At 39.6% G+C, this 26183-nt stretch overlaps 1 protein-coding gene across 1 annotated transcript; it reads left to right on the top strand.

Annotated features, from left to right (window-relative positions):
• Window positions 1-49: 49 nt before the first annotated feature.
• Window positions 50-26183, top strand: si:ch211-284e13.4. The gene is made up of 3 exons (XM_087253745.1): window positions 50-717; window positions 2730-5915; window positions 25970-26183. Exons 1-3 carry the CDS (start codon window positions 366-368, stop codon window positions 25975-25977), a joined length of 3546 nt encoding a protein of 1181 aa, XP_087109871.1. The 5' UTR covers window positions 50-365; the 3' UTR covers window positions 25978-26183.

Genomic DNA, 26183 nt, shown 5'->3' with positions numbered 1-26183 from the left:
TTAGCGGGTTTACCAGCCTCACAGACGTACAGACAGAGGGGAGGGGGGCATCCGAGTGTGCGGGGTAGAGCTGTACAGTAAACAATTCTGGTACGCTTGCAATGATGCTACACATCAGAGCTGCATGCTAGTGCAGACGTCGCATGCCGCATGTGCACGCCTGTCAGTGGAGCCTGCCCGGGTGCACACAACCATACAGCCTGGACCAGGAGGAAAACAAGCTAATTTGGGCTCTCCTCGAGGGCGCGAGGGTGCATGATGAGAGAGAGGAGAGAACCGCTGCTACCATGAACGAATGTAAAATATACCACAGATTTTAAGCAGACGTTGGTGGATTAGAAATAAAACAAGCAACTGGCCGAGCAATGGAGAGCCAGGCGGCGATGGAGCAGCAGAGCTACGAGGACGTGCGGAAAAGCGGGTATCTCCGCAAGCAGAAATCTATGCACCGGCGCTTTTTCGTTCTCCGGGCTGCTTCGGAGCAGGGCCCGGCCAGACTCGAATATTTCGAGAACGAAAAGAAATTCCGAAGCAAGTCACCAGTCCCAAAGAAAGCAGTGAACCTGGACTCTTGCTTCAACATCAACAAACGGGCAGATTCAAAAAACAAGCACATGATAGTGCTGTACACCCGCGGGGAGAGCTTTGCCATAGCCGCGGACACCGAGGAGGTCCAAAACGAATGGTACCAGGCCATGCTGGATCTACAGTGTAAATGTGAGCAGGAAAATTATGTGTTATTGTACCCTAGAGTCGAATTCTTTAATGATCTGTCATTCAAATACAGGGCGCAGCATAGACCTTGGTGGTTGCAATTGCTTGCATCTCCCCATCAACTTGCGTGTTGCTGAGGGGAGCCCCCTTGTCTTCAGTGGATGTATATTTGCAAAGCTGTTTGGATTGAAATGCACGTTCTACCCCACCCGTCTGTTCAATGTAGCCACCACACCTGGAGATGTGGACGCACGCGGTATTAAAAGGGCTAGATTAATTACGGTGCATGCATTGTAGATCCATTCATAAATGAACGATATCATCGTTTGATTTTAATTGGAAAATCGACAAGCAATATAGCATATAATCAAATACTCCCCAGCACTAGACATAACTACTATAATGCGTAGTGTGAGAGTGGCGCATTGTGCAGCGGACGTTACTGCAGCGCTCACGACTGTTTTTGTTTTTCTACACATTTGTGCATGTTGTGCGTGTAACCTACATTTCTGTCATAGCGGTTTTGCCGGGGAGGGGAGCCGCAGCAGCCGTGCGTATTTATTGGAATACGGGTCTCCTCTTGCCTCATGTTTTGGTAGAGCATGATCCCCCCACCCTGCCGCTGAATGAACCGATCACCGGGTTGAACAGTAGGCCATCAGTGATCATATGGAGACATTAGTTGCAGAGCAAGCGATCCTCAAATCCTTCCTTTAGCACACAGTGCTTGGCATATATATAAGCACACCCCTCACAAACCAATCTTTTAAATTCATATTTTTAATAGGAAGCTATACAATATTGTATTTGTGCATATACATTAGATCAGTCAGTATTGAAGCAGCCAAATCTGAGAAATCTAATCACTTACGAGACCGGTCCAGAAACTACTACACCCAAATGTATGTTATAGTAAATATTAAATACAAATTTAAAAATGAGGAAAAATCAAAAGAAGAAAAAATACATGAAATAAAATAGAAAAATTTAGTTGAAATTTTGTAGGTTGTAATTTTTTTGCAATATTTTGCTTGAATTTAATTGTATTATCTTTCAATTTCTAAATGTTTGCTGACTAAAATATTATTTTAATAAATATATCTAATAAATTTGTTATGTTTAAAAGCACCAAATTACATATATTCACTGAGAAATGGATAAAAATATTTCTTTTCAAAATGGGGTGTACTCAATTATGCTGAGCACTATGTAAAGACATTAATGGATTCACCTGGATAAAGTGTTTATATCCATCCACTGAACGCAGAGCACCATCTTTCTTCATATTTTACAAGTACGCTTCAAATAGTGCAGCATTTCTTCAGTAAACTGATCGAAAAGCATTCTAACAGAAAACCAAATCAGTTGCAACCAATTAGTTTTATTAAACGGTAGTTAGTCCAAATGTGTCATGACCTGTTTGTTTTGATGAAGGTCTGTTAGGGTTCCTGTGCGACCTGGAAAATGATTGAACAATTTTCAGTCATGGAGAACACATGGAAATTAAAGAAATCATAATTGTCCTGGAAAAACCTTGTTGTCCTTGAATCTTTTTTTACATATTCTTGTAAAGCAAGGGTCTTTTTGGCAAACGACAGAATCCACAATGGTACTAGCTTGAGAAAGGGTAGCACATCAATATATGAAGTCTTTTTTTGTTGTTGTTTAGAAGAAATTTGAAATGTCTAGGAATATTACATGTAACAGATAAAAGATTTATACAATAAATATAAAAAAATATGTAAATTAAAAATTTATCAATATAAAATAAACATTTTGTTTATATCAGTGGCTTAAGAAATCAAAGCTTTATTCAGTGTATAGTGTTCTTTATGGAAATATATTTTCTGACAATTCTGATTTGAAACAATTTAATGTTTTAATTATGTCTAAATAGATAAAGATAGACACATTTAACATCATGTCTGCACAACAGTTCAATACAATACCATTAAATATTTGTGTGTTTATTTTACAGTTCTATAATCTTACTGTCTTTTATTTTATATCTGTAGGTAAGACTCCTGATGAGTGCGGCAGTGGAGGAGACTGTGGACTACCTTCCCCGGGCCCTGCCTTTAAGGAGGTCTGGCAGGTTAAAGTCTGGCCAAAAGGTTTGGGCCAGGCCAGGAATCTAATTGGAATATACAGACTTTGCTTGACGGACAAAACAGTCAATTTTGTAAAACTCAACTCTGATGTTGCAGCTGTGGTCCTCCAGCTGATGAATGTGCGACGCTGTGGCCACTCAGAGAACTTTTTTTTTATTGAAGTGGGTCGTTCTGCCATGACAGGCCCTGGTGAATTCTGGATGCAAGTAGAGGATTCAGTGGTGGCACAGAATATGCATGAGACTCTTCTTGAGGCCATGAAGGCCCTGAGCGAAGAGTTTCGGCAAAGAAGCAAATCTCAGACTGTTGGGGTGAGCTGTGGAGGAGGAACTGCCTCTAACCCAATCAGTGTACCGTCTAGACGACACCATCCTAATCTACCACCTTCACAGGTTGGCTTTTCCAGACGTGCTAGAACAGAAACACCTGGTGTCCATAACACTAACACTTCCCCAACTCCACGGCATGGTTTCTCTAGGTCACGGACAGCCAGCATTGGGGCTCGAACAGAGGATGGAGGGGGCAGAGCAACAGCACTCAGCACGAGTCCTAGTCTCAATGGGTCATCCTGCTCAACCACCCCAACCCTGAGACCTAAACCAACACGAGCACCCACTCCAGCAAAAATCACTCTTAGCCTAGCACGATATACACCAAACCCTGCACCTTCCCCAGCACCCAGTCTCTCATCCAGCTCTGGTCATGGGTCCGAGTGTGGGTTGGGTGGAGCCACCTTTGGAGCAGTCCCCATCTGCACCTATGCTCGAATTCCTCAGAGAGTGTCTATGTCAGGATCACCCAGTGATTATGGTTCCTCAGATGAGTATGGATCCAGCCCTGGAGAGCACTCTCTGCTAGCTGCTGGACTCCCTGCTGCCCTTGTTGAAGGTGGAGCTAGTTACATCCTAATGGGTCACAGAGAAGGCTCCCACAAACGTGTTCATGGACGAAGAGTCCTTCGCCGTTCATCTAGCCGCGAGTGTGAAGTTGAGCGCAGGCTGCTCAGCAAGCGTGCTTCCTTACCGCCCACTTCTACCCAGGGTTTGGTCCCCCGCCGAAGGGAGGAGGAAGAAGAGGATGAAGAAGAGTATGCAGTCATGTCACGCAGTGCAAGTAGGGAATCTTTCACATCACGCAGAGGCTCAGGAGGTTCAGCAACAACATCATTGGTGCAGGAAAACTCTGCAGATAAAGGTGTGAGTACAAAAGGGGGTCCTGAAGACTCCTCAATTGACAGTGGTTACATGTCCATGTTACCAGGCGTTACAGCTCCTCCTGCTTCATTATCACTAGCAGTTTCTGGTTCAGATGCAGTGCCAAAGGGTGGAGATGAATACATGGCCATGACCCCCAATAATAGTGTCTCTCCCCCTCAGCACATTCGTCTACCAATCAGTGAAGGTTACATGATGATGTCTCCTAACAGTAGCTGTTCACCGGACTTGCACGGCATGAGTGGATGCATATGGGGCAGCAGAGGCAGCATGGAGAGTCGAGCAGGCAGCGACTACATGAACATGTCACCTATAAGTGCCAGGTCAGCTTGCAGTACTCCTCCATCACACCCAGAGCAACAGCCACTGCAGCCAAAGATGGTCTATTCATATTTTTCACTACCACGTTCCTACAAACACGCCACTCTCTCTGCCCGTTTTGAGGATAATCTGGAGAGGGTTTGCATGGGAAGAGGTGAAGCTGCAGGAAAAACTGGACATAGTGCTTATGATTGTGGAGGAGACACACCTGTGGGCTCCGGTGGCGGTGGACAACTTTCTCTGTCCTCATCTTCTTTTTCCTCCAGTTCAGCTAGCAGTGAAAGCCTTGAAGACAGATCGTTGTCTCTTTCTGTTGGTGGAGTGGGACGAGCAGCTAGGCTGAGCACAGGACACAGGGTACGGGGAGCTAACCCCAAAATTACATCCCAACACCATCACCAGCAGAGTTGTGGGCCAGGGGTTCCGAAACAGGGTCATTTACAGACAAGGAAAGACAAATCATCCAGCTATTTTGTGGATATGTCCAAAGCCAATACTCTGCCGAGAGTCAGGGAGACTTTGCTCCCAACGGCATCTCAGAGCCCTGGAGAGTATGTGAGCATTGTTTATCAGGGTGAACGAGGAGGACATAAGGGGAGAACTGCAGTGGAGTCAGGAAACTCCAGGACACAAGGACATCAGAGAGCCTTTCACCGACCGCAGCCATGTCAAGGTGGATCTGCCAACCTTCCACGGAGCTTCTCAGCACCTCTTGCAACTTCCATCTCATTGTCCACTGAATATGTGAACATGGACTTGGGTAGCTCACCCTCTTCTCTCACTCCCCTCTCTTCTTTTAAACCTGCCCCAAAGGTTAGAGATGAGATCAGCAGAGTTCCTCTTGTAGACCAGGAGGTTGATATGGGACTCAGGAAGAGCAAAGTAACAGGCTTGACACCCACAGATGTGGCTGCTGCCCCTTTTACTGACTATACTGAGATGAAATTTGGCTTGGGGGGAGATTCAACATCTAAATCCCCAAAACCTGGCCAAACACCCCTGCCATCCTCCATGGAGCAGGAGCATACCATGAATTTCTCCTCACCTAAAGCTTTTTCAAATGTGGATCAGGGTGCCCGCGTAGTCAGGGCAGAATCATCAGCAAGAAGGCGGCATCGCTCAGAGACATTTGTTGCCCCTCCAACTCATCCCCTTTCCCCCTCTGCTTCCCCTTCCCCTTTTCCTGAAACGCCACATAGTGGTCTACAACGACAGCAAGGATTAGAGGGCAACCTTTGGTCTAATAATCAGCCACCCTCTCCAAAGTGTGCCAGCCCTGGAGCAGCAACTCTTCCTGCCGCTCAGGGATCTTCTCTAACCCTGGAGCAAGGCCTGAACTACATTGATTTAGACTTGATCAGTAAGGAGAATCAAACAAGTGTGGATGGACCTTCTGGCCCACACTCATTTTTCTCTCCTGTAGTGGGAGGGTTGACTGGTGGATTGGGTGGAGCAGGAGGTAACACCACCTCCAGCATCAACACATATGCCAGCATTGATTTCATCAAATCGGATGAATTAAGAGTTCATCAAAGCAACAGGAAGGACAGCAAAGGTAAAAAAAAGTATTATATACACTACATAATTTTACTACGGTGTTACTGTGCTGACTACGTTGTTCCCTTTTTCCTACTGTTGCCATTTGGCATTCCAAATATTAATATATTGTTGTTTTTCCACTTTTACTGAGGTGCATAATGTGACTGCTGAGAATGACCAGCAGTGCAAAACCTTTTGGAATTTTCTTTTCCTTTAGCAAGAATTATACAGACCAAAGTATCAGTATAAGACAATATCCCAGATCAACAACATGATTCTAAAATTCATTCAAAAAATAGATGCATTTTTTTTAGTGTTAAAAAGTGTCTTTCTAATACTTACAGTAACGGTATTTATCTTTTAAAGGTTATTTTGGGATCTGACTTATGTCTTATTTATGCAATTTAACAACAGTAAATATTGTTAGCGACATACTTCTTTATCTAGGCTGCTTTCTGCCTGGTTCCATTAGTGAAGGGGAGGTGGAGTATAAGAAAAATCAGCTCTTGCAACTATGTACTTAATGTACTATTAAGATAATTTAAGTTGTTGGTTGTGAGTGTGTGTTTGTTGGATTTTTATAAACGCACGGTATCCAGGCAGTGTGAGTATAGACATATGCGTGTGTGATGCATGTGGATAGAGAATATAGCATATTTGTGGCTTGTCTAAGCGTTTATAAGGGATACCTCTGAGCAGCCCTGCATCCACATATATATTTAACTCACTGTGATTGTAGATAATTATGGATATTTAACTTCAGACTTGCTGAAAATCTTCCTGAATGTGGTTCTGCTTCTACTCATCTCTCTCCTCTTTTCCTTTTTTCTCTTCTTTCTTTAAAGTCTTTCATCTTGACCTCCCATCTCTCTTTTTCTCTCTCACCATAACATATAGACAGGCTTTGCAAGAAAGCACTACTCATAGACTTATTATGATCAAATTGGAAATAAGGATACTGTTCATATGCACCTCGCTTGCAATGACAGCTATAGAAAGAATTGATGCAGTGATCGTAAAACAACTAGTCAGATGAGTAGTTTGATTTGCTCTTATAAAGTGTTTTTCAGGGCGACACGGTGGCTTAGTGGTTAGAACTTTCACCTCACAGCAAGAAGGTCACAGGTTAGAGTCCAGGCGGGGTCAGTTGGCATTTCTGTGTGGAGTTTGCATGTTTTCCCTGTGTTGGTGTGGGTTTCCTCCGGGTGCTCTGGTTTCCCCCACAAGTCCAATGACATAGGTGAATTGTGTGTGTGTGAAAGAGTGTGTATGGGTTGCAGCTGGAATGGCATCCCTGATGAATAAATGGGTGGTTTTCAACCCTTCAACGGAACCTTTGTCTGCGTAAATGTTCAGCCAAAATGTTTTAATTACGCTGCTGCATGTGATGTTTTAAATGTTTTATCTTATCTTAGCTAATGGTGCTAAAAGACAACTGCATTGATTTTACATATAACTATGTTTGCATCCATCTATTTTTAAGAGCATTTTGCAATATTGCATAAATAATTGCTCAACAGAAAGGAAATGGCAAATCAATTTTGAATATGTGCATAAAAAAACTGAGTAGGAAAAACTTTTTATCTGATCAGAAAAAATGTGCATAAAATACAATGGAGATATATATACTGAATAAATTCCAACATGCACATCAGAAAAGTCATGTGATTTTGTTTTAACTCTTCTGCTAACAAAAGTTTGTGCGATGAAATGGCATCAATGGACTACTAGCAGACCCACCACACTGCACAAAATCTGAAGTGATGTTTTGGTCATTTTAAAGTCTGTCATCAAAGTGGTTCAGTAGGGTTGAGCGATTTGGCCTTAAATCAAAATCTCAGTTAATTGAACATTTTAACTCGATTACAATTAATGAACGATTATTTTATTTCTTTATTTTGTTTGTGCCCTCATAGTTCACTGACAAGCTTTGCACAGTAGATATGCTGACATTACAAGTGAGAGATTTTTGAATGTGCATTATTTTCATTAATTTCCTTTCGGCTTAGTCCCTTTATTAATCCAGGGTCACCACAGCAGAATGAACCGCCAACTTATCCAGCACATGTTCTACATAGCGAATGCTCTTCCAGCTACAACCCATCTCTGGGAAACATCCATGCACATCCATTCACACACATGCACTACAGACAATTTGGCCTACCCAATTCAACTATATACCACATGTACGAAAGCGGGGAGAACATGCAAATTCCCACAGAAACGCCAACTGACCCAGCCGAGGCTCGAACCAGCGACCCTTTTGCTGTGAGGCGACAGCACTACCTACTGCGCCACTGGGTCGCTGAGTGCATGACTTGATTTTAAAATAATTGAAGTAAACACTATCACACACTATCTATGATTATTTATTGAACATCAGTGCTGAACAACTGAAATTAAAACACACATTGCCTAAAACATGGCTCTCTGCACCGCTTATACTCGTCAACGCTACCAAAGTGACCAATCACAAAGCTTGCGTGTCATTATCACGTGTAGTTACAAATTTTTGAGAGGTCTGTGGGTATGCGAAGGCTGCGCCAGACCATACATGTGCACTTGGCAGAAGTATAATATCTAAATAATATAATAATTATAAATAATAATATAATAAGTATAAATTAGCCTTAAAGCGGGGTCACATGGCTCACACGGTAGGGAAAGTAATTGAAAAAAGTTACCTGAAAAAATAGACAGATTATAGTTTCTGAATGTTGATTTTGTTTACTTTTAAATTAATCGCCCAGCCCTGTGATTCAGTATTATGACCTACTAGAACTGCTTTGAGTGGCTGTGCTCCCAAAGAGCGGTCGTGCACCTCCACAAGCAGAAGTGCATTGATTGCATTTTGTCTTCATGTTCTAAGGAACAAGTTATTTATTATATAAGAAAATCTCAATTCCAAGTACTCACTTCTATTCTCATGGAAGCCAGTCTTGCCAGGTCACCTTGGAAGAATGAACTCGGGAGACCGCGAGAACAAGTCCTGTAAGAAATGAGATGCTGCGTTCTCCCTGGTGATCATGTGACCTTCACGCGTTTTAGCAGACAACTTTTTAAACATTTATCCAATGATTTGTTGTTTTTTTCCCTTTTCAAAATATGTAACATGCACAAAAACCTTACAAATATACTTTTCGCAATACAAATAAAACAGATTTCAAAACAAATTTCAGCAAATAAACTATCTTATGGCTTTATTAAGCTTTTTGTGTTCATGTTCAGTTTCGCCATCTCATTTAGGAAAACTCCTGTAATAAATAAGTTATATCTCTGAACTTTAATAATAAAAGGCTGTGGTTCCCACTTCCTTTATTCCGCCCCAATGGCTTCTGGGACTTCTAGAGTGAGTTCGGTACTCAAGTCTGCATTGGTGCCTCCTTGATATGCGCAGGTATGTGACTGCGTGAAGGATATGGACCACATGGATGCGCTTGATGTAGAAGTATATATCAGAATAAAAAGGTCAGCGTGGTCACATGACTGCGATTTCGATTACTTTTCGATTAATCGATAAGCCCTAGTTTAGGGGTAGGTATGAAATAGGTATGGATTATATTTTCCAACAAAAAAATGATATTCCAGAATCAACATAAATGTTAAACCAGGATTGGGCCACACTCGACAAAATGATGATGTGCGTTCATCAGGCAGTGACGGTTAAGTTCACTTTGTTCACTTTGAAACAACGCTTTATTTCCAAATGTTTTAAAGTTTGCACATATGTCTAACTCGCATTGTTATATGAAAACATAGCTTGTGAGTTGTACTGTCATGCAAGCAACATTGATTTTACTAATGGTTTTGAGGGCAGGGTTACCTGTTTTACAATAGCACAGGGAGGGAGTGTTTTGTACACTATTTAATTTGCAATTCCATTCCAAAAGTGGCACAGCAATTGCGCATTACAAAACCTTGGGTTTGACATTTTATTTTGAAAAAATTGAGAGGTGCTTGCTCTTTATAAGTTGCCATCATCATTACTAGGGGATTGCTAGGCAGTTGCTAAAGTGTTTTTTGCTAAGGTGTTTTTTGCCTGTTGCGCCTGAATTAGCATGCACCTCACTTCTAATTATTTTGAGTCAATGTCCCATCAACCATTTCTCGCATAGCTCAGATTAAACCAAAGAAATGTCAAGGTATTATCCTTGATTGTGTGTAGTTTAGGTTAGTGCTTGGATTTCCTGAAAATAGTCTCATCAGGGTGAAAGGCAGGATGCAAATTACAAGTTGGGTTGAGGGTTTGACCCAATGACTGTAAAAAATGTGGACGACGCGACAGCCCCTTTTCCCATTGAACGCCTTGAGGGCAAAATGCCTGCTTGACGGGCACAAACTGTCGCAAAAGACTGCTGAAATTGAAGCCTGGACATGCGCAGAAGGACTGTATCATGGAGCCAGAGGAGGAGCCGCGAAAATGAGCGGAATCGAGCTTTCAACCAAACGCTTTATGTAAAATCAACCACGCCCCTCGAACTTCTTACTTGACCTCCTGTATCTGCTCTATAACAAAGGCTCGCTGATGTAAATATAAGCACTAACATTTAAAAATACAGAATAATATACGGTTTAAAAACGGTGTGATTTAAGCTGCTATACTTTAATAAAAGCAATACAGGCTGGACTGCAGAAATAAACGATCTTTTATACACTCTAGCCTAAATATGAGCACAAATAATATATTCTCTTATTGTTATATTTGTTGTTGGTATTTGTTTTCTTCATAGGGGTAGAAATAACACTTGTAAACTATGAACAATAACATATAAACAACACATACTTTTTTAGAAAGGTTTTTATTTTTAATTAGCCATCAACAGAACCCAAAGTATAGCCTACACACCATAACGATTTACCATGCAGGAACAATTGTGCGTTTAGAAGATAAATACAGCAAGATTTCTAAATATCAACAGGATATTTACACCTTCCAACCCTGCAATTTGTCAATTTGTGCAAAAAAAATATGTCTATCTGCTGCAACATCGCTAGTATATTGTTTATTGATTTTCGCTTGAATTGTTTATTTATTAAATTTTTTTGCCTCCGTTTTCATTTGGTTTATTCGATGCCTTCATTATATCTGGCAACGAGGAATTTACATTCATTTTAATGTTTAGTTGGGGTTTTCAAATAAAACACCAACAGTAAAGGATGTAAATAAATAATATCTAACATTTACAGCTCTATTAGGCTATATAAGATTCGGTTTCAAGAACCTTATAATGTTGTATAACAGCAAATTCAGTAGATTACTTAATAACATGCCGAAACTTAAAATGCAGAGACGTCCTGTAAATCAAGTTCAAATAACCTTACAGGAGATCAAGGTGGAGATTATTATTTTAGACACATAAAAAGAATTACTGCTAACGATCACCTGTATTTTCCCCGTACTTAAATTAGTTTATTTTATTGTGCAGTTTTATTGTCATTTTTTATATTTCTTAATTCTTGTGCACTACAAAATTTATAAAATTGTATTATTATTTAGTACTTGAGCAATCAATACAGGTTTATTGTTATTTATTTTGTCCTTTATTTAAATATTTGCGATGTATGCTGTTTGCATTTTTATTCAAAGGTTAAACTCAGTGCTACACTTTGCGTTTACATAGTAGCCTGTGTTTGCTGTCATATCAACACAAATGGATGTAATAACGTTAACAAAGGTGAGGGTTTTATATAATTAAGATTCAATCGCGCCAGCTCCGAGCCGCAGCGCAAATAACCTACTCGCGGCGTCGCGGGCTGATTCGGGCAGTGAGTCCATAGGCATCCGGAGTAAGTCCAGCAGAGGTAGTCAGTCTGAGGGGTCTCCGGCAGGCGAGAATCTAGCCGGAACTGGCCCGAGTGTATTTTGCCATCTGGGTGGTAAGGCGTGTATCAGCAAACTAATAAAGCCCTAAAAAAGCCCTGACCTTAGCGAATAAACAGTGTTCCACCAGATCCTGTATGTCATAAACTAAAGTTTACTGCTGAACTCATTTTGTCATGGTAAAATAACACAGAAATCGAATAATAACACTTCAGTCTCCTGCCGAAGCTCAGACGGTCTGCTTTGAGAAACTGTCAATCACCGCTGTCAATCACGATGACACGCCCAGCATTAAATTACTGCTAAACACAAACTGGAAGATCAAAAAGGAAGATCTGCACCTATTTCAGCACAATAACCAGTGCTTTAATCGACCAGAACCATCTTTCGGGACATTTTATTGTAAGTGTAATTAATTTTTTTATTTGGGCTCAAGTCTCCTTCATTAACACGGAGGAGGCGGGCTTTATGACTTGTACTGCAGCCAGCCCCCAGGGGACGATCTAATAGCCGAGACCTTCACTCAAACGCAGGCTTGCGGCACACTTGGTTTGACCTCATTAACTAAGGCTGCATCCGAAACCGCATACTTCCATACTATATAGTACACCAAAATCAGTATGCAAGCCGAGTAGTATGTCCGAATTCATAGAATTCGAAAATCAGTATGCGAGAAGTACCCGGATGACTTACTACTTCTGGCGAGATTCCAGAGTGTGCATCCCATGCATGCTGCACTATCCCATGATGCCCCGCGAGCAAATTCATGAATGAAAGTAAAGCGACGCAACTGACGCATGTAGGTCACGTGACCATGACAAAATGGCGGATGTAGTACGTCCGAATTCCATTCATACTTTTCACATTCATACTGTATAGAACGTACTTTTCTAACGGTCGAGTAGTACGTTTAAATTGAAATGCAGTACCTATTGAGTAGTAGGCAGTTTCGGACGCAGCCAAACACTTGATCCCCCTAAAGGACAAGATGCGTTGGGGGTCTACTCTTTAAAAAGTGAGAATAGTTAACACTGATCTATATCTAAAAATAATAATAATAAGTTGATAAAATATAAATTTGACACCCTGTGATGGCTCATACCATTGTCAATATATGATCACTCCCAGTAGGGTCAATCTAGTCTACCCACTGCAAGTGTTAAGGGGTATTTTTTTCTTGTGAAATTAGTTTTTGAATCTACAAATGGTCTAAAAGTAAAGGCAAATTACACTCATATAGTGTGTATTTTAATAGATGCCTATGCTTGCACAAGCAAGTTAAAGACGTGGTTTAGAGTGTATTGGTGTATAAGGTGTTCCTAAGATGCATAAGAACAATTTTAGCTTTCTCTGCTATAACATCACAGCACCTCATGCCTCGCCCGTTGTTGTGCGACATGTGTATGTGTGTGGTGAATGCGCGTAGCCTGAAGCGTTTGTGATCTCACTAGCCTGGATGTATTTTTTGCATTGAACTTCGAGCGTATTACATTCAGCGATGTTATTTATTTTCACACAGCTACATTACACATCAACATGGGTGTTGCCTATATTTACAAGTTGTGCAGCACCTGAAACTACGCATACTGGAGGCCTGTGCTGGCATTTCTCCTACGGTGCTGCTATCAGTGTGTGAAGAGTGGGAGAAGAGGGTTGCATTGACAATCCAACACAATGGGCAGCACACTGAATAAATTTTGTAAGTGGTCAGAAACTTGTAAATAACCCACAAAAGAATAAAGTTATGTTAAAACAAGCACACCATTATTTTTCTTGTGAAATTCCCAATAAGTTTGATGTGTCAAATGACCCTCTTCCTATTGAAAAAACAAAAGTTGGATCTAAGACTTCAAAATGGCCACCATCTTGAAAAGTTTTCCCCCTCACATATACTAATGTGCCACAAACAGGATGATAATATCACCAACCATTCCCATTTTATTAAGGTGTATCCATATAAATGGCCCACCCTGTATATATATATATATATATATATATATAGCCCCCCTAAATTGTAAATCTTAAAATCGCTCCTGCACATCAACTAAAGTTTAAAATATGATATCGTCGTGAACCACCACTTTAAACAATAAAACAATAAGAGCAATCTTTTATGATAATTCATTTATCAGTGTTAAGTTAATTAAGTTTGATTAATAAATTTGGCATGCATCCAAAAGTCTGTATACAGTAGTTCACACACTGGTGGAAAGTGTGTGGGGTGATATAAAATGAGGACAGGAAATTTTATAAGACGAGTAGAATAAAAGTCAAAGAAATGTTTTCAGTGGTTGAAAGATAGATGACACCGCACAACAAAAGAATAGACCAACAGAGAGTCTGCGGCCTTTGAAAGACAGTATGGTTGAGACTAGATAGAGGGAGAAAGATTAACAGAGACAGACAAGGAGTCAGAGCGTCAATGCAGGTATTGTGTGACTCAATGTGACGCTCTGAAGGCTTTACCTCATACAAACCCAGTCACCACAGTGGTGCTAAGAAGAGGGGAATCTGCTCCAACCCAAAACTGTCTAGACAAGCAGGTTGCCGTAGGTCAGAGGACCTGTAATCTAGCCGACCCATCAAAAGCCCAGTAGAGAATACACTCCTTTATAGTGGACCTGAAGGAGGACGTTTAATCACGCAAGCATTATTATGTGGCAGCGTAAGCATGTATGTGTGTGTGTGCTGTGATTTATCACGTTATCCATCTGGAATTTGTATTATTTAAAAAATGTCAGAATTCAATTTAATTTGTCTTCAGTGTAACTAACACACTGTAAGGCTAAAGTGGTTTGCTTTTGTCTGCATATTTGTTGTTAAAGCACAAATCTTTGCTCTCCATTCGTAAGCTGATTTCATGTGCTGATTTTGCGTCTTATGTTCTTTTTATTTTTTTGGGGTTGTTTTTGTTCTATTATTTGACCTGCATCAGAAGGTCCTTTGTGGTGCACTTCTGATCCTGCAACCTTACTGGACCCCAATCTGGTGAAGCAAAATCTACCAAATAAAGGAACAGTGTTATTTTATCCAAAAGCTTGTTCTTTATCGTAACACAAATAATGCAACAACATTTAAATAAAAATAAGTTTTACATTATAAATTGACTGGTGATTTGTTTGTACATCTGTTTTGTATAAAGACCTAGAGTATAGAGGGGACTTAATATACACTCACCGGCCACTTTATTAGGTGCATCTGTCACCGTGCTTATTAATGCAAATTTCCAATCAGCCAATCACATGGCTGCAATTCAATGCATTTAAACTGAGCATCAGAATGGGGAAGAAAGGTGAATTAAGTGACTTTGAACGTTGCATGGTTATTGGTGCCAGACAGGCTGGTCTGAGTATTTCAGAAACTGCTGATCTACTGGGGTTTTTACACACAACCATCTCTAGAGTTTAGAGAGAATGGTTGGAAAAAAGATAATGATGCTTTGTTGATGCCAGAGGTCAGAGGAGAATGGCCAGACTGATAGAAAGGCAATTGTAGTTCAAATAACCACTCGTTAGAACAGAGGTATGCAGAAGAGCATCTATTCTGAATTTGGCATCAACAAAATGAAAGCATGGATCCATCCTGCCTTGTATTAGAGGTTCAGGCTGCTGGTGGTGGTGTAATAGTGTGGGGGATATTTTCTTGGCACACTTTGGCCCCATTAGTACCACTTGAGCATCGTGTCAACGCCACAGCCTACCTGAGTATTGTTGCTGACCATGTCCATCCCTTTATGAGCACAGTGTACTCATTTACTGATGGCTACTTCCAGCAGGATAACCCACCATTTCAAAAAGCTTGAATCCTCTCAGACTGGTTTCCTGAACATGACAATAAGTTCGCTGTACTCAAATGGCCTCCACAGTCACCAGATCTCAATGCAATAGAGCACCTTTGGGATTTAGTGGAACGGGTGATTCGCATCGTGGATGAGTAGCCGATAAATCTGCAGCAACTGTGCGATGCTATCATGTCAATATGGACCAAAATCTCTGAGGAATTTACCAGTACCTTGCTGAATCTATTCCATGGAGGATTAAGGCAGTTCTGAAGTCCAACCCGGTACTAGTATGGTGTACCTAATAAAGTGGCCGATCAGTATAGGTTCAGTTATATAGACGTCCCTCAAATGAGGTAAAGAGAACAGACTGATCATTGGAGTTACTTTTCTAACCAATCTTGCATAGAATTGTAGCGATTTCTGCTGAAGGTCATGTATTGTCCAGAATGTCTGACTTATTACTATTAAGTTATTGTTCACTAACTGTCAGAGACTAGCTTTTACGCTCTGGGCTTTCTTTAATGCAGTAGTTTTTGAGTATACTCTTAATAAATGCTTGAAGTTTTGAAGGTATATTTTGAATTTTTAAGCCTTTCTTGTTGCATTTCTCTAAAGCCCGGAATAAACAATGGCTTTGTGGTGTAAGTGAAAAGAATTGATGATTATTTTGGACTTTACGTCAAAGGAAGACTCATCCGTTTCGTTTCCTTAGTGATACTAATGAAAGTGTTGTTCGTTTTCTCCCCCCTGCGTGTCTGTCTTTTTCTTTCTTTCTGCTTGTCAGCCAGAGCTTCTCCCTCCTGTCCTCTCCAAGTCTTTGACAGCACCACACACAAACATACACACTCGTTAGGTTGAGGTCAGCAAAGGTGTAAAATCTAGAGTGACAGTCTCTGCTTTCTCCTGCAGTTATAGTTACAACGTCTGCTGTAATAAAATAAAATGTGTTAAATTTCCCTTTTATGGATTTTTTAAATGACCTTTCTCGCATTGTGTAACACAGCTCTAAATGAATGAAAACATCCAGCTGAGTTATAAATCTGAAAGTGCATTGTGTATAAATTTATTGACTCTCAAATAGAAAGAGTCAACTTAAATTTGTTAATACTAGTCGCTCTTTAAACGTAACTTGAGCTGTTTAATTGTGATGTCTGAGTGAAGCTGGTTCGGGGAACCATATCACAAAGGTGCTGTGATCTGCATTGTTAGAGAAAATTTTAATTTTGTAAACTATAAATATTTCTGCCTAAAGACGAAGCTGTGAGGAATCAATGCTTAAATTATAGCTTTAAGCAGTACAGCCCCATTTTAGTGCTGTGTTCCCATCATTACTGATGACTGCTGCAGTAGCCTACCCTACAACTTGGGCTTATTAAAGGAAGGATCAGTAACAAAGACTGTAAATTTACATGGGACTTTGTCAGGACGCAATTTATTACGACCAACCTCTTCTTCCTCCAAATCACAGCCTGTAAGTGTGATTAAGTTGTTACCTTCTGGTTCTATATAGCATGCAAAATATGTATTTAGCTGTCTCGTTCTCGAATCTGATTGGCTGTGAGTCATGCCATGTTCTGTAATAATAGCACTCGTACAGCATCTTCACCCTTGTGTATTACTCCGCCCACATGACAAGCAGAGAAAAAAAACTCACAACAGTCTGACAAACATTGCTGCTGTTGGACAACATAATGTACTTTTGAGGCTTTTTAGGTGAGAATGTAGTTGGTTTGGATTTTAACTATGCAGTTCATTTCTATGGGTTGCTCCGATTTTAAATATTTATAATTTCGGAGATTCAGCGTGTTGGCGGCTACCAGCCTATCATATTGAACAGAGCAAAGAAATTGATGGTTGACAGAGGGAGGGAGAAAAACTCAGCATTTTCTCAGCATAAAGCCTGGTTTATACTTCTGCGTCAAGTGACCGGCGCAACTCACGGCGCAGGCAACGCGCGCAGCTGTGCATTTATACTTCTGCGCGCTGTCTCCGTTGGTCTGCATTAACACTTCCGAAACGCTAGTTGGCAGTGAGGTGTAAATGTTCCTTTGTGTCGAGTTTCTTCGCTTCTGTTTTGCTATTCTGAACACTTCCTGGATGTACAAGTGACTCAAACTCGCTCATTTTGAGGCAGGAACCGGCAGACGTGCAACAACTTTAACCATGAGGTAAACACAGAACAAAACTTTCCATCCGGAGCTCCTTCACGGGACTCCACACTTGTAAACAATCGCTCGCGCCATTCGCGCGGCTTTCGGTCCCGCCCAGACTCGTCGGCGCTAGCAAGCCGACCAATCACAGAGCTTGCGCTACGCGTTGTTGCGACGTGTGGTTACAATTTTTGAGAGGTGCACGTCAGTGACGGCGATGGCCACGGCGAAGGGCTATGCGTCAGCGCCGTAGCATACGCCGGTGTTTGACGCAGAAGTATAAATCAGCCTTAAGTTTCAAAATACAGCTGAACCAATTATAATAGATCAGGCAAGGTACACTCTAAGTCAATCTCCTTCTTTTCTATGTTGTAGTGCTGCATTTATATTACAGTAATCTTATAGTGTTTGTGTTGCTTTGGCTTTTTCGGGGGTTAATTATGGTGATCTCCCTATTGCAACCAAGAAAAAGTGGGAAATCTCTGTAGACTGATGGCATTTCATGCTGTTCAGCCTTATAATTTTAAAATGTCTGCAAAATCACCTGTTTTGTCACCACTTTAGAGCAGGGGTCTCAAACTCAAATTGGCGGAGGGCAGTTTCAGCGACTGACAATTCATAGGAGGGCCATTTTAACATTAAGCGCAAGATATTTATTATTTGTATTTGTTTCAGTGTCGTGTAGACCAGGGTCCCACAAAATTCATTTCTGTGTTCAATCTCAAGATCCACTATAATACTTTTTATTATGAAAATAAATATAGCCAATATTTTTTCCTTGTCATGTAAATTAAATACATAATTTGTCACAATTATTTTTAAGGGAGTAATATATATATATATATATGTATATATATATATATATATATATATATATATATATATATATATATATATATATATATATATATATATATATCTTCACCTTATAATACACTAGCAAAAGCTAAACTTGATCTTCAGTTTTATAAGAGCCAGTTTGTAAATGTACACATTATATTAATATTTGTTTCTAATTTGTAAATAATTCCAATAATGAGCAATTTACAAACTTGTTCCTTTAATCAATTTGTGAATTCACCCTCTGTTATCCTAAAATTGTAGAAACCTGGAGAATTTTAGTCTAGACACTCAACAGATGAGCCTGTCTGAAGGAGAGATGGTCTGAGGGAAATGTTACTATTTTTGCTAAGCAAACACCATCTTTGTGTGTGTGTGTGTGTGTGTGTGTGTGTGTGTGCGTCAGTGTGTGTATGTAGATATGTGTGTCTTGTGTATGTCTGAGTGAGTCGGAAAGGGTTAGTGTGTGTGTGAGTGTGTATGCATATGGGTATATGTGTGTGGGTAGGTGCTTGTCTGCCGGGAGATTATGGTTAACTCAAGTGGGTGTACCGAGAGCAGAGCCAATTGATCTGTCTGCTGTTAACAAACCATCCACACATACAACGAAACACACAAACACTCACTACTGTGTACTTACTGTGAGCGGGAGTAGATATAAGCATAGTTAGACTGATAGTTTAGAGCATGAGAGCGAGAGAGTGAGAGAGTTGTAATGCGCGTCTTTAGACTGCTAATATTGTAAGATTGAGAGAGAGTGAGAGTGTGCTGTTGGATTGGTTTCACTGCTCTAGAGAGTCTGTGGTATTTCATACAGTAAGGTGAAGGTGGCTGTGGTCCAGTTCACACACACATACAGCAAATGTATGCGGCTCTTTCAGGAACTATGAGATGGGCTCCACTCACGACTAGTGATGATATTTTGACAATGATGACATTTTGAGCAATATTCTTCTGTATTCTGTAAACCGGTGAAATAATGTATTATTTAGCATATGTCATTTAGAGATGTGTCATGATGATAAATGTTCGTCTTGTTTTCTAACCACAGTCAACAATGACTATGTTTATATGGACATCAGTATTCAAACTATTTGCCTTAATCTGAATAGGAACATAATATGATTAAGGTGTTTACATGAGTTGCTTTTTAAATGTTCCGTTCATGATCCTGTTATACATGTTATAACACATAATTCAATTAACGTCATTGCGTCCCCACACTATCCACATTTCTTCTGGAGTTTCATGTAATTTGGGGTGTTTCATTTTTAATTTGTCGATTTTAACTGCAGTTTGGTACTTTCACTTTCATTCAGGAGTATTTCATGCATATGAACTGCTGGAGGAGTGTTGTTTCAAAGGGCACCTATGATGAAAATCATATTTTTTAAGCTGTTTGGACAGAACTGTTTGAAGGTATAGTGTGTCCACAGTCATATCGGGGTGATATACCCCAAATATAATGATTTTAACCAAAAATGTTTTAATCAAAAATGACTAATTCTGTTATTAATTACTCACCCTTATTTTGTCCCAAACCCCTGAGACAAAGATTTTAGATATTTTCGATTAATGCCACCATCACTCAAGTTTTTGAGCATGTGAAATTCTGTCATACGGCGCTTCAAAAAAGGGGCGAGATTAAATAAGATGATTAGACATTGAAAAAGCAAGCGTTTGGTCCATATTTTAAATTTCTATACAGAGGTGATTTTTTATTTTTATTTTTTGATCTGTTTATAAAACTTTTACAGATATAACAAAGTAATTTTACAGAGAAATTTAAATAAATATTATTTCCACCCTTACCCTTAACAAGATGAAATTAAATTTATACAGGAGAAAAAAAGAAGAAGAAAAAAATAAAAAATGTAATAAAATTTAAAGAAAAAAAAATAATAAAAAAAATATTGTATGGAATACACGTTTTGATTTTCTTTGGTCTCACACAGTCATTTGATGTAATTTCGCAGGTCAGGGTTCACCAAGCTTGAACTTTGCAATGCAGCGAACTGGGAAACTTGTCACACGAGCTTGCGTTTCAGGTCTGTTGTATTTGCATGCGTATGAATGGAAATCTATGGGCCGAAAAGTGTCCATCAAGCATATGTTTTACACAGCGGATGCCCTTCCAACTGCAACCCATCACTGGAAAACATCTATACAGTATTCATTCATTCATGTACTCATTTGCAATCATACAATACGGACAATTTAGCTTACTTGTCTTTGTGGGGGAAACCGGAGTTCACGGATGAAACCCATGCGAACACGGGGAGAACATGCAAACTCCACACAAAACGAAACGCCAACTGACCCAGCCGAGGCTTGAACCAGCAACCTTCTTGCTGTGAGGCGATCATGCTACCCACTGCACCACCATGCAGCCCCCCTTTGTTCACCAATGTCTTCAATGTCATCAGATCATGTTGTGCTTCTATTTAGTCAATACAACACTTGTGTGTTGCACTGTTGACTCTAAACATAGTAAACTCTAGACATAGAAAACCCACACCCTCATGACCTAATGACCTTGGAGCTAATAATTAATTGCTAATAATTTTTCTATATATTGTCACTCCGTTTAATCTGCCCATGCGTGAATAAAATACTTGCTGGGTCTTGCTGACCCTAAACTGTTTTGACTATTCAGTATATAATATACACAGGCATCAGTTTCCTTTAAACTTTAATCGCTATTCTAGATATGCAAATCTGTGCACATACACTTTCACGCTAAGGCTTGTTTTCTCTTTTTGGCCAGTCTACTTGGCAAATCCTCTCTCACAGATCTATACTACATTCTTGATCGCAATTTTTCCTTACACACACCTCCCTTAGTATACATAAACAGATCCAAACAGATGCAGCTCTCAGTCTCTCTCTCTCTAGCACATGGAAACAAATTGCTTTTAGTGTTTCCTTCAGCGTTTCTCCCAAGTCTTTTCTCTCTCTTATACATTGGCAATAACAGTATTGGTTGGTCTGATAGAAAAAAACTGGGGAGAGCCATCAGTTAAGGATAGAGAGAAAGTGAGGAGCTGTTGTGGTCAATATCAGAGTAAAACATTGTAGTGGCCTATTGTCTGGATGTTTATGTGTTTCTGCTTTACTTGTGTTTCTGTCATCTTTTCACTCATAGGGCCCTATGGTACAGCCAGCGCAATAGGGTGCAGGCGTGTTTTGCCACAATTTATTGCTATTTCAGACCATCGCAACCCTAATTTTCACAGTCACATTGTTTAAATAGCTAATTTGCCACTAAATAGCTACTTTGTGGATTTATGGGTGTTCCAGTCTAAAAAGGAGGTGTGTTAAAGCACATTGTTTGTCCGTTGCTATTTTGAACAACTGAAATAGACTGTGCCATTGACCAACTGAAATCTGGTCTAAAGCCCAGAGCAGAGTGCGTTTTAACACACTAAATTTAATATGTAGGCTAATGGATGTCTTCAGTGGAGTGCGAACAACACTATTTCCTTATCCACAAAAGTAAACAAGTAAGGTAAAGAGTAAAAGTAAAGAGAAAGTAAAGAGGTTGAATGGAGGAGGCTCATTCTTTATCCCCGCTGCAGATGGTCTGTTTAACTGTTTCCTCTGTAGTGAATTGTTCTGTCTTTCCACTTTCAAAGTCCGCCATGTAAATAGCAAATGCACAGGCGCGACACAACTGACTCTTAAAGGGAATGGGAGATGAGACTGTGATTGGTTTAATGCACATTATGCTCAAAACACACCCAGAACTCATTAAGAGAATAAGCACAACCCTGTTAGACCATGCTCCAGGGCGCAAATTGTATTTATCCACCCTTAAATTAACAAAAGTGGATCCAGACACGCCCTTAATGCTTTTGCGCCATGCGCTTTAGACTTTGTGTCTAGATTGTTAAAATAGAGCCCATAGTTGTTTTCGCAACTACATAAGTCACACTGCTTGAATATGTTTATACAGAAATGATTTATTTACTCTGTAGCATTTTACTGGTAAAGCATTTTCAAAGGTGCAATAAATTTGAGTTTAACTGTAAATCTAAACCTCAAAGCAGAAGTCCAGTTGGTTAATTGGATTGTTGGATCGCATGTAAAATTTCCAGAGAAAGCACAACTATTTTACATATTGTCAGAAAAGTAATTAGTTTGTAAGAATTTGTATGAAACCTCTCAATGGAGAATGATAAATCAAACTAAAATGTGTGAAGGAGATCATACAAATTAATACTAATTAGCCTCTAAATCAGAAAAAATACTAAATGCTATGAGAAATTTTGGCTACTAAAACTATTTGACCAGAAATTTGTAAGTTTTATGAGAAAATTATTTTCATTTTCAGAATATATTTTTATGATCAGTTTTTTTATGAATAATAGTTTAAAAAGTGAATTTCCTGAGATTGACCCTTGTATTTGTGCACAGTTTGCATTTAGACACAAAGTAGATTCACTGGTGTGTGAGCTCAAAAAGCCTTCCACAGGGAGTAATGTTTGCAGTGGGAATATGTACTGCATTTGCTTTTTGTGCATATAGACAGATGTGTGTGCTTTTTGACACTGCGAACATGACAGCAGTTATATGTAAGTGCACACATACTGACAGTAAAGTGTATACTTTGATCTTAAACATGTAAAGGAAAGATGGAAAAATGAAAACTCAAGGTAAAAAAGGGGAAATCCCATGAGACCTGTTCAGTGATGCATTTACACCGAGAGGAATATAGATAGAAATAAAGAGTTTCTTCAGTATTCTGAGTTAAAAATACAAATCAAAATGATTATCAGTTTCTAGAAACACTTTTCATTACTCTCTTTTCAGTTTTTCTTTTGCTAGTGTTTATAAATATATATATTTGAAGTGTTTTCTCAGTTTGAATATGTGTGTGTTCATATCTGTCTTTTTCCCCACCGTCTCCTGCGAGTAGACTAAACTGAAAGTGGTTTGGTGCCTCTGTGACTGTGTTATGCTCTGGTATGCTGTTTGTTATAACATTGAGACTGTAAGACACTGCCACTGTAGGTAATGGCATGCAGTTCACTGGCACCAGTGTCCTCCAGTGACCGCAGTTCTGTGAATAAACACATCATTATGTACTTGCTGCCCTAAGACTGTGAACATCAGATCTCAGATATTTAAAAGAAAGAATATAGCAAAACATTACTCCAGTATTTAGAGACGAGTTAATTATTAAACATGATGGCCAGATTTGCTACCCAGTGGGCAACTTGTGTAAAAAAAACACGTGTAAAAATGCTAATTGATTTGATGTCAACACTTTGCCATCCGTTTGACATCTACACAATGATGGCCTTTTGATTAGCAAGATAATGAGCCAAATGGATTATAATCAAAGAAAAGTTTTATTCATCTAAAAGCTTCAATTCCAGATGAATTTACACTGGATTTTGTATCCCTACTATGCATTTAAATACTTTTGTGTCAAAACATTGCCGTCAAAAACATGTAAAAAATCACAGAACAGTCCAATAATTGATTATTTACGTTGTTTTGATGTCAGATATGTTAAATTGATGTTGTTTTATGATAATGGCACACATTTTTTACATTTTAAGTCTGATTTAGAATTTAATTGTCTGGAATGGTCTGATATGGAAACAATGTGAGGTCACCTAGTATATCTTTTGTTTTTAACAAAATAATGAGAAAGAAGTCTTTGGTGGGGTAGAAAATGTACTTATTTTGCTCACCTGGCCTTTGAAGGGAGTTAGCCATTTTTCGTTAACCTTTTTTACTTTTTGACCAAGTTGTGGCATTGCTCAGATGACACGTCAAATAGACAAGGGTGCTTCTGCCAAACTTCCAATTTTTACTCCATTTCTTGAGTTCAAATAGACAGGGGGAAAAAATAGCTTTTAACAACTCCCCCAACCTCCAGCTGGCCTGCAAATACCCAGCCTGATCTCACGAGGAAACGTAAGTATTTTACGTTTTGTTCGCTTAGTGGCTAAGTCGTACAATTTCAGTGGTATGACAATGTACGATTATAAAAAGGAGGTGTGGCACCCAACCCCACCCCTAACCCCAACCGTCATAGGGTGATGAGCAAATCGTATTAAACTGTACGAATAAGATCGTACGAATTCATACGAATTAGCCATTAAAAAGTTACGAATTGCCATTAGATTGCGTTGAAATACCCACACTAGTGGATGCTGCTCTCTCATTGGCTGTAGGTGATCGCAGATGTTATTTTCAATCAGCCAACAGGTCCAGATATTTAGCATGCCAAATACCTCACGGCCGTCAGCGACTCATTGACGATTCTCTCAGATCATGTCTTTGATAGTTCACACTGTGTGATTGTTACTCACGTGAGCGAGGACCGATTTGCCAGTGAATTTGTCAAAATCGAGGCTAAAATTATGCAGTTTGAACTCATTGGGTATGAGTGTGCATGTGTGTTTGGGAGTGAGAGAGTGTTTGAGTGTTTCCCGGTGTTGGGTTGCAGCTGTAAGGGCATCCACCACATAAAACATAGGCCAGAGTAATTGCCGTTTCATTCCGCTGTGGTGACCCCTGATAAACCATGGACTAAGCCGAAGGATAGTGAGTGTTCTACCTTATTACACCAACATTTTACTACAGTGTATAAAAAATTGCACAATACATGATTTGTTCATGCACTTTAACATGCAGATTTGTCTCTCTATGCGGAAGTGCATTTCTTTGAACATGGAAATTCTTTCAATGTCGAATATGCCTTGATGTGAGCACAACTGGCTTATAAAGGGGATGGGAGACTCTAATTGGTTTGCAGCAAGTTACACCCAAAAACACACCTATTATTCATTAAGAGAATAGGAGCAACCCTTTTAGACCATGCACTGGATGCACAGACTGTTTTACCTGTCGTTAAACAAGCAGAAATGGATTCTGATACACCCTAAGTGCTCTTGTGTCGTATGCTTTAGACCATGTGCTTAGATCATATCACATAATCATATCATATTTTACTGGGGATAGTTTATAATACTGTACTTGATTAAAGTGATTAGATACATTAATGTAGAGTGTTTCTAGGGATTGGATTAAATATCGGTCTGTGGGCCCCTGCAAACCTCAGCGCTCATTTGTTCCCCCTTTTTCACCTCATATCATAGTGACGTTCTTGCATTTAATTTCTGTACATACATTTTTGTGTGTGTTTTTACTTAAGGTCATTGAGGTCATTAATAGCTGCGCATTGATGGATTTGATCTTCAGTGTTTGGACTTTCAGCAGTGAAATAAACCACACTGAACTGAAGTAAACTGTATTTAACTCTGAAAACTGGACTGACACGTTTTTATTTTATTAGAACTTCTACAGTATCTTAAGGTGCTTTCACACAATCTACATTGTAAAAGTGCTAAAGAAATAAACATAAATTGAATTTATTATAAGTTTCTAAAAAACTGAACTGTTTTTTTTTTTTTTGTTAAATCAAGGTGGCTAACCGGGTGTTTCTGTGTCATTTTTTGCAGATTGTTAATGTGCTCCAGCATTCGGACCAGTCAACGTCTGTCCTTCCTGTGAGAGAGAGAAAGCGGTTCATCTCTCCCTGCACTTGATGTGCTCTGAAAAATGGTGCGATTGCCCACAACCCTCAACAGTGGAAACTTAACTGCCCTTGCCTCATAACAACATTTGCTCTCATTATTTCCCATCGGTTCAATCAAAATAAAATTTGTGCCAAAA

The sequence above is a fragment of the Danio rerio genome, chromosome 5 (genome assembly GCF_052040795.2).
Source record: "Danio rerio strain M-AB ecotype USA chromosome 5, GRCz13ab, whole genome shotgun sequence".
Taxonomy (NCBI): Eukaryota; Metazoa; Chordata; class Actinopteri; order Cypriniformes; family Danionidae; genus Danio; species Danio rerio.
This window is presented reverse-complemented; position numbering and strand designations above follow the sequence as displayed.